At 21.8% G+C, this 16010-nt stretch overlaps 2 protein-coding genes across 2 annotated transcripts; one reads left to right on the top strand and one right to left on the bottom strand.

Moving 5' to 3' along the window:
* Positions 1-736: 736 nt before the first annotated feature.
* Positions 737-6366, bottom strand: LOC128956207 (carbonic anhydrase 2-like). The gene is made up of 8 exons (XM_054301895.1): positions 6340-6366; positions 6002-6101; positions 5637-5705; positions 3453-3611; positions 3201-3367; positions 3014-3106; positions 1161-1409; positions 737-1008 (listed from the first exon to the last, which is right to left on the bottom strand). Exons 2-8 carry the CDS (start codon positions 6036-6038, stop codon positions 802-804), a joined length of 981 nt encoding a protein of 326 aa, XP_054157870.1. The 5' UTR covers positions 6039-6101; positions 6340-6366; the 3' UTR covers positions 737-801.
* On the top strand, positions 975-15773 carry LOC128956206 (bifunctional 3'-phosphoadenosine 5'-phosphosulfate synthase 2-like). Its single transcript, XM_054301894.1, has 7 exons — positions 975-1000; positions 13302-13369; positions 13462-13558; positions 13645-14138; positions 14430-14600; positions 14677-15072; positions 15138-15773. Exons 2-7 carry the CDS (start codon positions 13319-13321, stop codon positions 15771-15773), a joined length of 1845 nt encoding a protein of 614 aa, XP_054157869.1. The 5' UTR covers positions 975-1000; positions 13302-13318.
* Positions 15774-16010: the final 237 nt, after the last annotated feature.

Genomic DNA, 16010 nt, shown 5'->3' with positions numbered 1-16010 from the left:
TTGCCATAATTTTTATTATTGATTAAAATAATTTTTAAAATAGATATTATATAATTATTTATTTTAAAGTTAAAATTCATTCAAACAGACAAAATATTTTATGTATAAGATATAAATTATATATATATATTATAATAATATATCTACTTATATAATGTATAATAAAAATAAGATAAATATATAAGAAATAAAATTTGTTAGATATTTATAAATATATCTAAAATATATTGCACTATTATTTAAAATAATTGTATTATTAATGACTCTAAAATTATATAATAATGATAAATTTCATGATAAAAATATTTTTTATATTTTATATGTCCCCCTATTTTGACACAATTTATGTAACAGTTTGTAAAAATATATTTGGCCCATTGTTAAAATATAATTAATAAAATATATTCATTAAAATTATAGTTAAAAATCTAGTCATATAACTTTATAATTAAAATGTTTATATATTTTTTAAGTAAATATAGTTTTTAAAATGTACTGACTAGTTTTTTTTATAGTAAATATTAAGTCAATTAACTCAACTACTATATAAACTTATAATAATATTGTGTATAATAATGTTAYAATAATTATGTACTATTTATAAATTATGTAATCAAACATTGATTTATAATGAACTGTATTATAATTAAATTAAAATCTCACTTTTGTAATGTATTTAAAATTGATAGCTATTTATTATTGTTAATAAATTCTAATTTTTCTTTATAAGCTCTCGATTACTGTAAGTTTATATTTTATTATAGTTTTTTTTAAAATTAAAATTTGTGTATATATTAATTATTAATATTTTGACCGCAAAATAAACACTAGACTAGACATTGTAAGTAAAAATTGTGTCAACACTTGACTACTAGTCAATTGTATGCCATCACTAGCCRTGATTTGTTTGGACGACTCGATCCGTCGACTATTTAATGGCTGCAATTGTCTGAATGTATCGCCCAGTGGTGTCTTATGGCTGTTCACTAAGTCTCTGAAGGTTTGGATCTAATAATTATAAAAGTTATCATTTAATACTTTAAAACCTTAGTATTATATAAACAGTTTTATTGCTTTACTTTCTCTTTCTCTCTCTCTCTCTCTCTCTCTCTCTCACACACACACACTCACTTAATATATAGTTTTAAAAAATGATATACTTGTTTGAGTCCAATTTCATTGGTTTCATGAAACACTAGCCAAATGACTGACTCTGAACAGGGAGGTGTAGTTAGTGAGCCCTTATATCTATAGAAAAATGTCAGATCGTTGGGCAATAAATTTTCTAATCTGAGAGCCGGTATTCTTTCAGACGGTGCCGCCGACTGATACTCAGCTAAGCCCTCGATTTTGACAGCTTTTATGCCTTCAATAATGGCATACAAATGCGGGTTCTCTTTACGGGTGATCTGTTTTGTTTCAAATTATAAAATAAAATTATAAATATGTTGTCAATTAATGTTTTATTAAATCAATTTTTATTTGTTTATTTAAATATAAGATATTTTAAAAGCATATATAGATGTATCATATGAAATGATARCACAAAAACTATATATAAACTGATGATATGAAATTAATTTAATACATAAACAATATTTATACCTAAAATTTATTACCATAAAATATAAACAATATTTATAATTAAAAGAAATGATTAATAATAAATATGTCATATAAATTATTTATATATAATTTCTAAAATTAATATTAATCAATAATACAGTAAATAAAAATAGCTAACAAATTATAATTTATTAATTATAAATAATAATAATATAATTTACTGTTACTAATATTATTAGACAAATGTCATAATTATAATTAAATATAATATGAAATGTCATCTTTTATTAAAAAAAAGTCCGTGACTTATAATAATAATTATCTATTAATATTTAAAAACAAATAAATTAAATGTACAATAATGTATCAATTAATAGGGTTATGAAATCAATAMCAGAAAGTTATTAACAATTTTATTGTGAAATTTAATTTTTAATAAAATATCAGGASTTTTATATGACAATAATTAATTTAAAAACAAACTCAACAAAACTACTAATGTAATTGTTTATTATTATTTTTTTTACTGAAAAATTATTTAATATACGATTGTAATGAATAAATTTAGTGAATAATAATATTTCGGTCAAAATTGAAAAATATACAAATTAACTATTACTGATCAATAATAAATAACTTGTAATACTAATTAAYTTATTAATGCATGTATTTTTAGTATAAAATTATCATAATTTTTTTTAATAATATAGATGTATGTATAAAAATGCAGTTTAATACTCCAAAAATACTGTTCTAACAATTATATAGGACACACACAAACAAAATCAATATTATTTATGTGTTATAGATATTTATAGATATGTAAGTAACACTGGATTACTTTTTTTATATGTTTATATACTTTTATATTTACAATACAATAAAAGCTTTTTCAACAACAAAAAAATAATATCAATCCATTACATTATACAATACTGTATATTGTCTATCTTAGACATCGACTTGAATATAAAATATTAGATTAAAAGTCTATTTTCTCGACCAATAATATACTAGTCTAGTGTTATATAAAAAAAATTATAGCCCATTATATTCAATACAATTTTATTGTATTTTTATATTACTCTACTTTTTTTATAACGATACTTATCTACAATTTTTAAAGAGTATATGCTATTTATATTGTGTTAATACGTATTGTATTAAAAGTAGTTCAATTGTAAAGCATTTTTACACTTTATATTTCTTAAAATTTACATTTTATTAAGTTATTTTGCTTTAATTTTAATAAAAAAWAATAATAATAATAATATACTTATTGTCATATTTTGGGTTAATCACAAATTTCATAATTAATCAACAACAAAAAAGTATCAGTTATAATAATATATATTAAGTCATTTTGTAATTTATAGTTATATTGTTATAACGATACTAATATAAAATAATAATAATAATAATAATAAATTAAATTATATGGAAATACCGCAAAAAGTACGGCCAAAACTGCCAGACCGTCCTTATGGTTGATGGCTTCACTGATATTATCATATTTCCTATTGAAATGTACTATGTGCATCTATTAAACAAATAAAACAAAATTTAATTACAATTTTCAACTTTTATTAATTATTTAATTATAAATTAATGTTTAAAGTTTAATTAGGACATACCTCCATAGAATAGGGTCGATCATTAATAGTGTGTTCAGCTCCCCGTCCCTTATTGTCACTCCAGTGAAAGTGCAACTGTGCCATAGAGTATAGCTCGTTGGCCAGTGCCGGACCAGTTATGTATGGCTGTGTGGTCTCATCGGACGACCAGTCAATTGTCAAAACGGCTGATTTATAATTTTAATAGTAGTAATAGTAATAATTTTATACATTATAATAGACTATTGATTATTGGCGTAACATTTAACCAACCGGTGTGTCCATTGTTTGAGATCTTTATCGTTGGAAACTCTGTTTCGTAGTGTTTAAAATCTATGGCTATAGTTGTGTTGACCCAAACATTATGAGAGTCGATATTGATAGGTGACTGTTGGCTACCGGTTGCACATAATTTTGGCCATTCATTTTGAGCTATAAATATATTTTAGTATTACTATTATTATTATTATTACTGTTTTCAAATTGAATTAAATTCACAATTGTTTTTTTTATTAGTATCTATTTTCACATCTAAAACATAGTTATTGTATTTTTCAGATATTTATTTCAACAAACAAATATTGTACATTCATTGTTTTATTTTGTTGAAAATGTATAATATTATAATACTGTAGGTCAATGGTTTTAAAAAAACTAATGTACTGTACATTAGGGTTTAATTTAAATGACCTATGTTGACTTATTTTTTATTAATAAAATCAAATACTGTGTAAATTAAATAATGTGTATATATTTTAAAGTTTTCCCCTATTATGACAACACTAAAAATTTGATTAGATAAATATTATATATATATACAAAATTAAAATGTTAAATTTTTGGTCAAATATATCAAGGTTAATATTTATTTAATTAATATTATTGTTTTTATGTTCTCAGTTAAATTAACATCAATCAAATTATATGATCGATTGCTTTTTAAATAACAAATGCTTAAGTTTTTTTTAAAAACAATTTTTTCCAAAAAGTATTTAATGAATTAGTAATTACAGTCCATATATTCAATTTATTTGCTTATAATAACAACAATATGATAGATTGATAAAGATTGTATAATATAGGGTATATATATTTAAATTGATTGTTGATATATTACAGTATAATTATGCAAAAAAATAGTTTCAATGACTTCCGCTGAAATTTTTTTTGAAAATGTTTAACCCTTTTGTTTGGTGTATAATATCTATGTTATCTATTTAAACATTTAGATTTTAAAAATTACACATTTACTTAGGATATGTTATATTAAATAAAATATTACTATAATAACTAATAATTAGGATTTCCTTATTGATATATCATTAATATAAGCAATTAATATTATATAAATATTTGTTATTGAGATATTGACCACAAATGTCATATTTATAATTTATGATTTTTAAAAACTTTAATTTTCTATTACATATAGCCCTGAAATAGTACATGAAATTATATACTATTAATATTAAAAATCTGTTATATTTTATTTATAATATTTTTTAAAAATAAAATCCCTTAAAAATAAAACATTTAGTATATTTAATACATAAATTTATGTTGTATTTTATGTTAAATATGTAAATGTTTATATTTAAAATGTTTGATATATAATTTATGTTTTTAACACTTGATTTCGTTATAGGAATTTGCTCCAATAAATCATTAAATGTATTTTAGTTAATAAATATTTTTATCTAAAAATAATTTATCTAATAAATTATATTTAAAATTTACTTTAGATTCATAAAGAATTTAGATATAGATATATATATATAACAAAATCTCTATAGATTCTTATGTATAATTATATAACATCTATGTGTGTGTCTATGTGTGTGTGTGTGTGTGTGTGTGTGTGTGTATGTGTATGTGTATGTCTATGTGTGTGTATGTGTGTGTGTGTGTGTTTAAAGAGAGAAAACGATTTGTCAAAATAAAAGTGCAGATTCATCTAAAAACTAGAAATATATTTCATAAAACTTAAAAAACTAATAATCATTTTGATTACTTATTATGAAGACATATGAAATGTATTTGTGTAGTGTAGATAAAAATATAATAATAATAAAAATAAACTAAAATAAAATAAATATTATTACCTAAAATAACAACCAGACTATAAGAAAATTAGCAAACATTAAAAAAAAACTATTTTTGTACACTAAATTTACGGTACATTTTAGGCTTGAAATTACAGTATTAATAAAATAATTGTTTTATTATAAACATTTTTATACTATACTGAAACTTATGCAGTTATTAAGTAAATTTGTTGTTATAATTATTTTCTAAGTTATGTAAAATTATTTTAGTAATTATTTTAAGATATGAAATATTGTTTAAAATAATTTTTAATATTATTTTTATCCTATTATTAATCTTTTAATATATTAGATATTTTATGACTCGATAATAATACTTATAATAACATTACTATACATTGATATCACTTACATGTATACGACCAGTGATGACTATCACCTGACGAAACCAATGGCACAATTGATATGATTAATGATAACACTTTAAAAAGATAAATCAAATTAAATAAACACTTGTCTTTTACAATTATATATAACATATAATAATATTTATAATTAAAATTATATTTTTAAAAACAAAAATACTATAAATTTTATATAATTAAACAATTATTATATATTTATGTAATAATTATGTATATTTAAATAGTTTTATTTAGTAAATACGGGTATTATTATTACTAAATACAAAAAAAAATATTTGGTTAAAAAATAAAACAGATACTAAACATACAAAATGAGTTTTATATAATAAAATAAAAAGTAAACATTACTTACAGATAATTAGAAAATTGTTTAATTGAATTTTTGCCATAAATATTTTTTAGACACTGGGATAATTGTTTTCCGTTAATGACAAAATATATTAAGTTTTAAACTATTAGTTAATAAATACATTAAATATTACAATTTAATTAAAAAAAAATTGCGGGACAAATTAATTGGTGTAATTTTTCGCACTTTAAAATCAATCATAATTAAAAAAAAATCTAAACTAACAATCTCTAAAAATATCATCTTATTTTTTCAAATTACCGATTCCTAACCTATTAATCACACACACACACCTACCCATCCACCCCACCCTACCCCCAACATAACCCAATTTAACATACCTAGAAAAAAATAAGTAAATTATTGGGTGTGAAATCACAACAATCAATGCGGTGAATATAACCAATTTTAGTTGGATTTCATATTAAAAAAATATAATACACTAATTATGATATTAGTTGATAATAGTTGACAAAATTGAAATAAAAGTAAACAATAATTGATAATATATTTTTTAATAATTGGACTGGTATTAAATGATTATTTGATGAAAAAATTGCACAAAACTTTATTAATTAAAAAATATTAAAAAATCAAAATAAATATTTTCATACACATTGATTAAACTAAAATTTTATTTAAATAAATAGTAATGATTAGCACAATTACAGATTTTTGTATAAATATTAATTTTTTGTTTTGTTTTTGTAATTTAAAATATATATATATAAATAACACTTTGGTTCAATAGGTTTGTTGTGTAACACATACAGTACACATACAAATGAATTATATATCATATATAAATATAATACAGAAGTATTACAATGTAATTGGCAAACATTTCAGCTCTCATTTAATAGACAATTGAGTGAATCCAGTCGTTTATATAGATATATAAATATATAATATATATCTATACTTATAATATCTCAAACATTAATATAGTGAACAACCGATGCCGACAGTAAAAGAATGAGAGAATGAGAGAAAGAGAGAGAGAGAGAGAGAGAGAGAGAGAGAGAGTAAGTGATTGAAAAGTGAGAGCAGTTTTTTTGAGAGCAAAATCCAAAAACAAATTCAAAGACACGTCTTTCAGTGTTTCACTTTTCACTCCTCAAAACTATATGTGTTTCGAGAGATTTTTTTCGGCATTTATTATATTTTTTTGTGTTAAACACTTTTTCCGATACAACATATCACATGAATGTCTGTTTTTTCTGCTGGTTTTCATTCATCCATTGATGGATATATATATATATATATATATACTGTATATGAGTCTAAACGAGTGAGAGAGAAAAAATAGATTTATATTTATATGAATGTGTTGTGTTGTGTGTGTGTGTGTGTGTGTGTGTGTGTGTGTTGTATATATGTATGTATGTGTGTTCAACAATGATAACACACACATACACACACACACACATACTTATACATACAGTACATATATGCATTATCATACATCTAAGTTATACCATTATATTGTATCATCAATATTATGAAATATATATTTTTTATGTTTTGTTTTTTTGCTGTTTTATTGAAAAACCAATAGTTTCATAACTAAAATATATATACAGTATATATATATATTTATAGATTAAATAAATTTTAATATTTATATTATAAATTGAATAAATGTGTCGCAATTGTATAATCGTGTGTATATTTTTAACAAGATTATATTCTAAATAAATATATTGAATTTTACTTTATCAGATTATTTTTGTTAGAAAATATAATTTATTTGCAACATATGTTTACATAAGTTTTCTAAACAAACTTATTTACCATAATAATAATATTACAAAATATATATATATCATCTAAATTTAAACAATTTTTAAAAATTTCATATAAATTTTAACGTATGAATTATACAGTATATAGAGTCTACTAATATTATAATATAAATCAATAATGAATTGAAATTATTTTTAATTAAAAATTTTGATTAAAAACTTTAAATCTCTAAATATGTTTACGCCCTTATGATTCGTAAATTATCAATAATAATATAATACAATATTTAATAATTTTTTTTGATTACTAAACATTTATTAGATAATTTTTAATCTGATTTTAATTAGTCTTTTATATGAACTATATTTAATAATTTTCTTTACATTAATACCGTATATAACTATACATTTTTCAAAAACTAACAAATGTTTATTTTAATTATTAATGAATTGTATAGTACGTCACGTATTATTTAACTAAAACAGTATTTTAAAAAATATATTTATTTATTACATAATTTTTAGCAACAAATTTATTGCTTATACGTGTTAATGAAATGATAAAAAACTTTTTTGTCACTTTATTATAAATAACAATAAATTTCATTATTACGTCTAAGCAGTTAAAAATAGATGTAAAAAGCGATGTCTTACAAAAATAGTTAAACTAACATATGGTCCAACACATACATAAACACACACACACACACACACACACACACACACACACACACACACACACACACACACACTCATACACACACACACACTCATACATACACACACACACACACACACACACACACATACCGGTGCCATCATTAACAGCTTTTTACTATTAGTTTCGCTTTTTTAAAAAACTAAACTCTATGTCTTTAATTATACAATATATATAAAATATTAATGTTAATGTAGTACATGTAAAATGTTAGCAAAAATATAATTAATGATTTTGCCTTGGGTATCACTCAATTACTAATTAATTTTTATATTTAATAAACAATTACAATATTTAGAATATCCTCAGATTTTAATATTATTATATAATTAAAAATATATAGATTTTTAGATTATGATAGTTATAGATAGAGTTTCTGTATTATCGATATTTTTAGTATTATTAATACAATATATCATTAAAATACATTAAAAATAATGAAAAAACAAAGTTAAGTAAAAATAATAATCTAAACATAAAAAATATAATACTATATAAAAATAAAATGCAGTTTTTATACTTATTAATTATTAGCCCATTTTAAATCATGATCTCTTTTAATTTAATTAAAATGATAAAATAAAAAATTGTATATATATCAAATAAAATTACTATTTAAAAAAAATTAATTTTCAATAATTACACTCACTGTTAAATTTATTTAAATTAATAAAGTTATTAACTGTATAAACTATTTTATTTATCTGATTTAGTTAATAGATAATATTTATCACTTTATAATAGTAGTTATACAGTTGTCATATCATATTATTTAAGGTATAATTAAAGAAAATTTCTGACAACAAAATGATTTTAATTAATAAATCAATTTAATTAGAAATTAAATATATTAATTAAAAAAGTAAAAAATATTCATTAAAACTAATGGCTTATAAAACTATATATTAATTTATAAATAGGGATCCAATTCCTTCAAATAGTATTGTCTATATTATGATAAAAAAATTAATTAACATTAAAATTATAATTTTTTTTAGTTATTTTATCTGAAAAACATTAATATTCACAGTATAATTTTTTATAATTATATTAACTAACTTAAAATATTATTCTACCAAAAATATGATTGTTTTTTAAACATATAGTTTATTTTTAAGTTTTTAGTTTTTCATATTTTATGTAAAATAATGTTATATTTAGATTAAATATAACTTAAATCTTATTTTATATAAGCCTACATTACTCCCCAAATAGCAACTCCTGGTATATGTTATTATTTATCTATAGATATATTGTATACGGGGGTCACATAGTATAATGATACAGTAAAATTTATATAGAAATTTTCATAAGTAAATTTATTAGAAATATCTACTTGTCCATTTCTACAATCTTTAAAATTTTTATATCTTTTTGGATACAGTTTTTATTATTAAAATTAATGTTTAAATCTGAGATTGACATGTATTATTAATTTATTAATATATTGTATTAATTTAATAAATTAGTAAAATCATGTTTAGGCATTTAAAAAATAAATATTGAATACACAAAATACTTTAAGTACTACTGTATAAAATTGAATTTTGTTAAATTCAAATAAGTTATTTTCATAATTAAAATACTATATACTTAACTACTAGATTATAATGAGACTTTTTTTATTTGATTTTAAAAAATATATTTTAATATTTACAAACCAAAAGTAGAATAATTTAACTCAATTTTTATATGATTATTATAGTTAACTATTTTATTAATTAGGACAGTCTAATATATTGATTTTTATTTTCTATTATTAGAAAATGTAAAAGCAAAAAAACATATACAGAAATGTATGGTTATAATTTATTATAAAAGTTTTAATAAACTTCTAGAAAAATTTAAAAATATTTTATTTATAAAAAATAATTAGAAATTTAAAAAAAATAATTAACTTATAGTTATAATAAAAGTTTGTATGAATTGTATGAAATAATCTTTATGTAAATCCCGAGTTTAGTTATTTTACTTATAATAATTAGTTGGTTTTATTAGTTATATGTTTACGACTTTAATAAATATAACTGTTTTTGTTGAGTCAACATTAATAACAATAAATTTCAGTAATTTTGACGCACTTTTTATGCTGTTTTGTATTAAATGTAAAATATTTTAAATTACTAACATTTTTATAATTAACAATTTAATAAATTGTTTAATACAGTTCAGTTTACTGTATATGATATAATAAATAACTGTTCAATAAAAAAAAATATTTAGTTATTAAAATTTTTATGCAATGATTTTATTATTTTATTAGTTAATTGATTTTTATAAATGTTTTTTTTAATTTATAGATATAACAACAACAAAAAATCAATCTAAACTTTATAAATATTTTTTTATAAAACTAAATATTACTTTTGACATTGCTATTTAATTCAATATAATTTAATTTGTATAACGAGATTATAAATTATTTGTAAATGTCAAATAAATATTTAACATACAGTAAAATACATAATTTAATATAATAAATGAATTATAATAAAAATGACAACAATAAAAATCTATATACTGTAGTACTTAATAGACGATTATGACAAATTAGATATTAAAACAATTATTACTGTTTAAGTAAAAGAAAAAAAATGTAAAACACATAAACAAACATTTGAAAAACAAGTATTACAGTAGTATATAATTTATGTACTCATAAAAAATGTAATATCAATAGATAATTTTCTACTTATAATTGTTAGCTAAAATAGTTGTTAGTCTATCATTAACATTGAAAAAAATGTGTTTAGATAAATAACAATTATGTTAGTAATATATTTATTATTACATTTATTTCACCTGTATATCGAAATTAATGTATTTTTATGAATCATTTTGTGTTCATAATTAAAGATAGATTTTTTTAAAAAGATAACATTGATCTTAATATTATTAAATATTTTGTTTCTATTGGTATTTCTTAATATACAAAACTTTTTGACATAATGTACTATTAGATAAAGTTGATAACATTGTACTGAAAAAAATAATAATTTTTATAAATAACTAATTTATATCAAAATATCGAGTATAGTAAATAAATAAATAAAATGTGAAAATATTTAATATATTTTTTCTAAACAATAGTTTAAATTTTATTTTACTTTGTTTTAATACAGAAAATATATTTAAAAATAAAAGTTATATTTATTTTATAGTTAATTATTATTAAAAATTAAATGATTATTTAGTATATCGTTAAACTTTAATTAGTTGAAAATGTAAGTTAAATTAAAAATTTTATTTTATTCTAAATTAATTAGTTATTTTAAATAATAATATTTGTTTATAATTGTTAATTTTAATAATAGTTGATTTCACAAAAATTTATAATATTAGTATTTTAAAATATATTTTGCCGGCAAATTATTGTGGCGCCTCACATATGTTATGATATCATATATTGATAATAGTCTAGAAATTTCAACACTTTATAAAAATAAATAAAACAATATTTTGCTAAATCTTTTGTAAAAATTAGAAATTTATAAACTGAATACTAATTAAATAATATTCTATCACTAAAATTATAATTAAATATTTATTTTTAAAACAAATTTTAAAAATCACTTTACTTTTTTACACTGTGCTATACTTACATTAACTTTATTAACATTTGAATAATAAGATATATCCGATAAAATTATAAATATTTTATATCTGAAAATAACTTAAAAATAGGAATATTTCACTAAATTTTAACAATAATTTAATTAACACTTTAATTTACTTAATATCTATATTTATGCCATTTATAGAAAATATTCACTTTCTATAACTTTATTACTTTTCAATAACTGCCAACTATTTTATGGGTCAAGTATTGCCTAAAATCCCTATATAATGGTCAGCACTGACCTTACATTTTATGCTTAGATATACCTGTGCTTCACGACTGCAACATATAAACTAAAATTGTAATACAATTTCATATTTAAAAAAACAATCTATTGGTGCGCCTAATAAACAATTGCCGTAAAACTTAACTAATTTTTTACATATTAAAAAATAAGTAATATAGTTATTTTAAATAAATATATTAGTTAATACAAATTTTAAAAATGATAAACATCAAAAATTTGATTTTAAAATCAAATACATTTTATTGAAATAAAGTTTTACCGGTATATGTATTGTATAGTACAGTATGTATAAAATGTATTATTTTTATTGATTTATAAGTTTAACAAATCAAACTACTGTTTTATTAACTAATTAAACATTGAATAAGTATATATCCTATTGTATATTATATAAAAATTAACATTTACTTATAACAATATTTATATTATTATTATTATTATTAATTTAATAGTAGCAGTAGTAAAATATTATAAAGTATATAACAAGGCTACATAACTTACTATAAAGCTATTTATTACCTGTGTCAACGTATATTAAATATATTTCTACAAAAAAAATGTTTTATCATGCTAAAATTTATAAATTCATATATGAAATACAATAGTATAATATTTTTACAGCCAAACAAACTTAAGAAACTTAAAATTTGTGATGACTGACAAAGTTATCTTATAAATACTGTACAGTATATTGTTTTATGAAAAAAATTAGCTATCATATTTAAWAATTCATAGGTCTAATATAATATCTTAATATTAATTAATTATTTTATTAAATATGTTTTTATCTTAACAAAATATAGAATATAACATAGCTAACTTTAGTTAAGCTATAATATATTATAATAAAATATTAAAATATATAAGTTGATTAATTATAATTGGTGACATTTCTATAATTTAAGTGAATTTTAAAATATAGTCAATTATTTAGAATAAAAATTAATGTACTGTATATAACTTTTTTTATACAGCAAATAATTWAAAAAAAATGCCTATTGATATAAATAGCAATGAAATAAATGGTGCTAAAATCAGTCAAGTAAGTACACTATTTTAATTATAATTATACAGTAATTATGACTATTTTATTATTATTGTATTTTAATATATCCTTATATTTTTTATTTAAAGGCAAATAATGTATTTTATCAGGATAATTGGGTTACACGTGCAAAACGTGCCAAAATACTAGGCAATGGTTTCAGAGGATGTACTATATGGCTAACAGGTAAAAGGGTTTGTTAAGCTAATAATTGCTATATAATTATAATATTGTATTTATATATCAAAAATATTAACTATTTTTATATTTAGGATATTCTGGCGCCGGTAAGACTACTATTGCCTTTAAACTGGAGGAATACCTGTGCAAACACAAAGTGTTCACCTATGCACTGGACGGGGATAATATCAGACAYGGACTCAATTCAAATCTTGGATTCAGTGCTGAGGACAGGACTGAAAACATTAGGCGCATAGCAGAAGTGGCCCGACTTTTTGCCGATTCCGGAGCCATAGTTTTGACCAGTTTTATCAGTCCTTTTTATAAGGACAGGGATAATGCTCGCTATATCCATAAGAAAGACGGTCTGTCATTCTTCGAGGTGTTTATCGATACACCACTCGATGTTTGCGAACAACGGGATGTAAAAGGTCTCTATAAGAAGGCACGGGCCGGACATCTAACAGCTTTTACTGGCATTGATAGTGATTACGAGCGACCCGTGAATCCAGATTTACGGCTTCTGACTAATGAGTTGTCGGTCGATGAGTGCGTTCACAGGATTGTTGATATGCTAATTGAAAACGTAAGTAATGATAATAATAATCATCATTATTAGTGGTATTATTATCATTATCATTATTACTATATTATTATTATTATTATTAAAAACACATTTAAAAATTGATTTGAAAATTTAAAATAATGCTAATTCATTATTAAATATTTTTTGTATAAACATATGCTAATAATTTCTAGCGTCAAACAATGAGAAAAAAAAGTTATTGTCATTAATATATTTGTTATTAAAATTGATTACTCAATTATAAATAATTAAAAATTAAAAAATAATTTATTAATTGTTATATATATATAGAAAGTTATCTCCGAAGAGCTATCAAAAGATTATATCGACGATCTATTTATAGCCGACTCGAAGTTAGAAGACTACAAAATTTTAGGCAATAATTTACCACAAATTCAGATAACTGAGCTCGACTTGCAATGGATACAAGTACTGTCCGAGGGTTGGGCGCCCCCTTTAAAAGTAAAAATACAAAAAACAGCATAATTTTTTTATAAATTTATATAAATTRGTTACAAATTGCTACAATTTTTGTTAGGGATTTATGCGCGAAACTGAATAYCTACAGTGCCTTCACTTTGGTTTGTTAGTCAATAAGGGCATCAAAAATCAATCCATACCTATTGTGTTGGCCATTGGCGATGAGGATAAAGAAAATCTAACTGGCCAAACAAAAGTAGCACTCAAATACGGTGATCAATTGGTGGCCATTATYGAAGATATCGAGATCTATGAACACCGAAAGGAGGAACGAGTGGCGTCGGTATTCAAAACGACTAACTCGGGTCATCCCTATATCAAAATGATTATGCAAATGGGGAACTGGCTATTAGGTGGTGACCTACGGGTGTTTCGCAGAATCCAATGGAATGACGGACTCGACAAATATCGTTTGACACCTCAAGAGATCCGTCAGAAACTTAATGATATGAATGTAAGAGTAAATGATTTAGTTTTGAAAATTTTTAGCAAATGTTTTATTAATACTTCAATCATTAGGCGGATGCAGTGTTTGCTTTTCAATTACGAAATCCCATACATAATGGCCACGCATTGTTGATGCAAGAAACCMGACGTCAATTGTTGGCCAAAGGATACCGAAATCCGGTGCTATTGTTGCATCCATTGGGCGGTTGGACTAAGGATGACGACGTGCCACTCAAAACACGAATACTACAGCACCGGGCGGTACTTGACGAGGAAGTAATTGATCCGCGAACCACACTAATGGCTATATTTCCGTCACCGATGTCCTACGCCGGCCCGTGCGAAGTCCAATGGCATGCAAAGGCTCGTCAAGTTTGCGGTGCCAACTATTATATCGTCGGTCGAGATCCGGCCGGAATACCTCATCCCGAAACAGGCAAAGATCTATATGAGCCGACACACGGTCGCAAAGTGTTGCAAATGGCTCCGGGATTGAATGATCTGGAAATTATACCTTTCCGAGTGGCCGCTTATAATAAGAAACTTAAACGAATGGATTTTTACGATACGGCCAACAATGCTGACTATGAATTCATATCGGGTACCAAAATGCGGACATTTGCCAAAACAGGTGTCACACCGCCCGACGGATTTATGGCACCGACGGCATGGAAAGTATTAGTCGACTATTACCAGAGCAAGAATTAACCCAATTTTAAAAATTGTTTTTTTGTATAATTAGATTAGTTTTTTTACTAAATAATAATATTAGTTACACTATTACCTACATTTTGCATAATTAATTTTAAAGCAGTATTTATAAAAGTATTAAACTTTATTTTTATATTTAATAATTATAAATAAATTGTTTTTTAATGATTAAGTTTTACAGTATATATTGTACTTTTACAGCATAATAAAGTCAAGTGTTTTTTAAATATAACT

This window comes from Oppia nitens, unplaced genomic scaffold (genome assembly GCF_028296485.1).
Source record: "Oppia nitens isolate AA-2021 unplaced genomic scaffold, nextdenovo-longstitch-racon4-pilon3 scaffold2_pilon_pilon_pilon, whole genome shotgun sequence".
NCBI lineage: Eukaryota > Metazoa > Arthropoda > Arachnida > Sarcoptiformes > Oppiidae > Oppia > Oppia nitens.
Note: the sequence above shows the minus strand (reverse complement) of the source record. Positions and strands in the feature narration are given on the sequence as shown.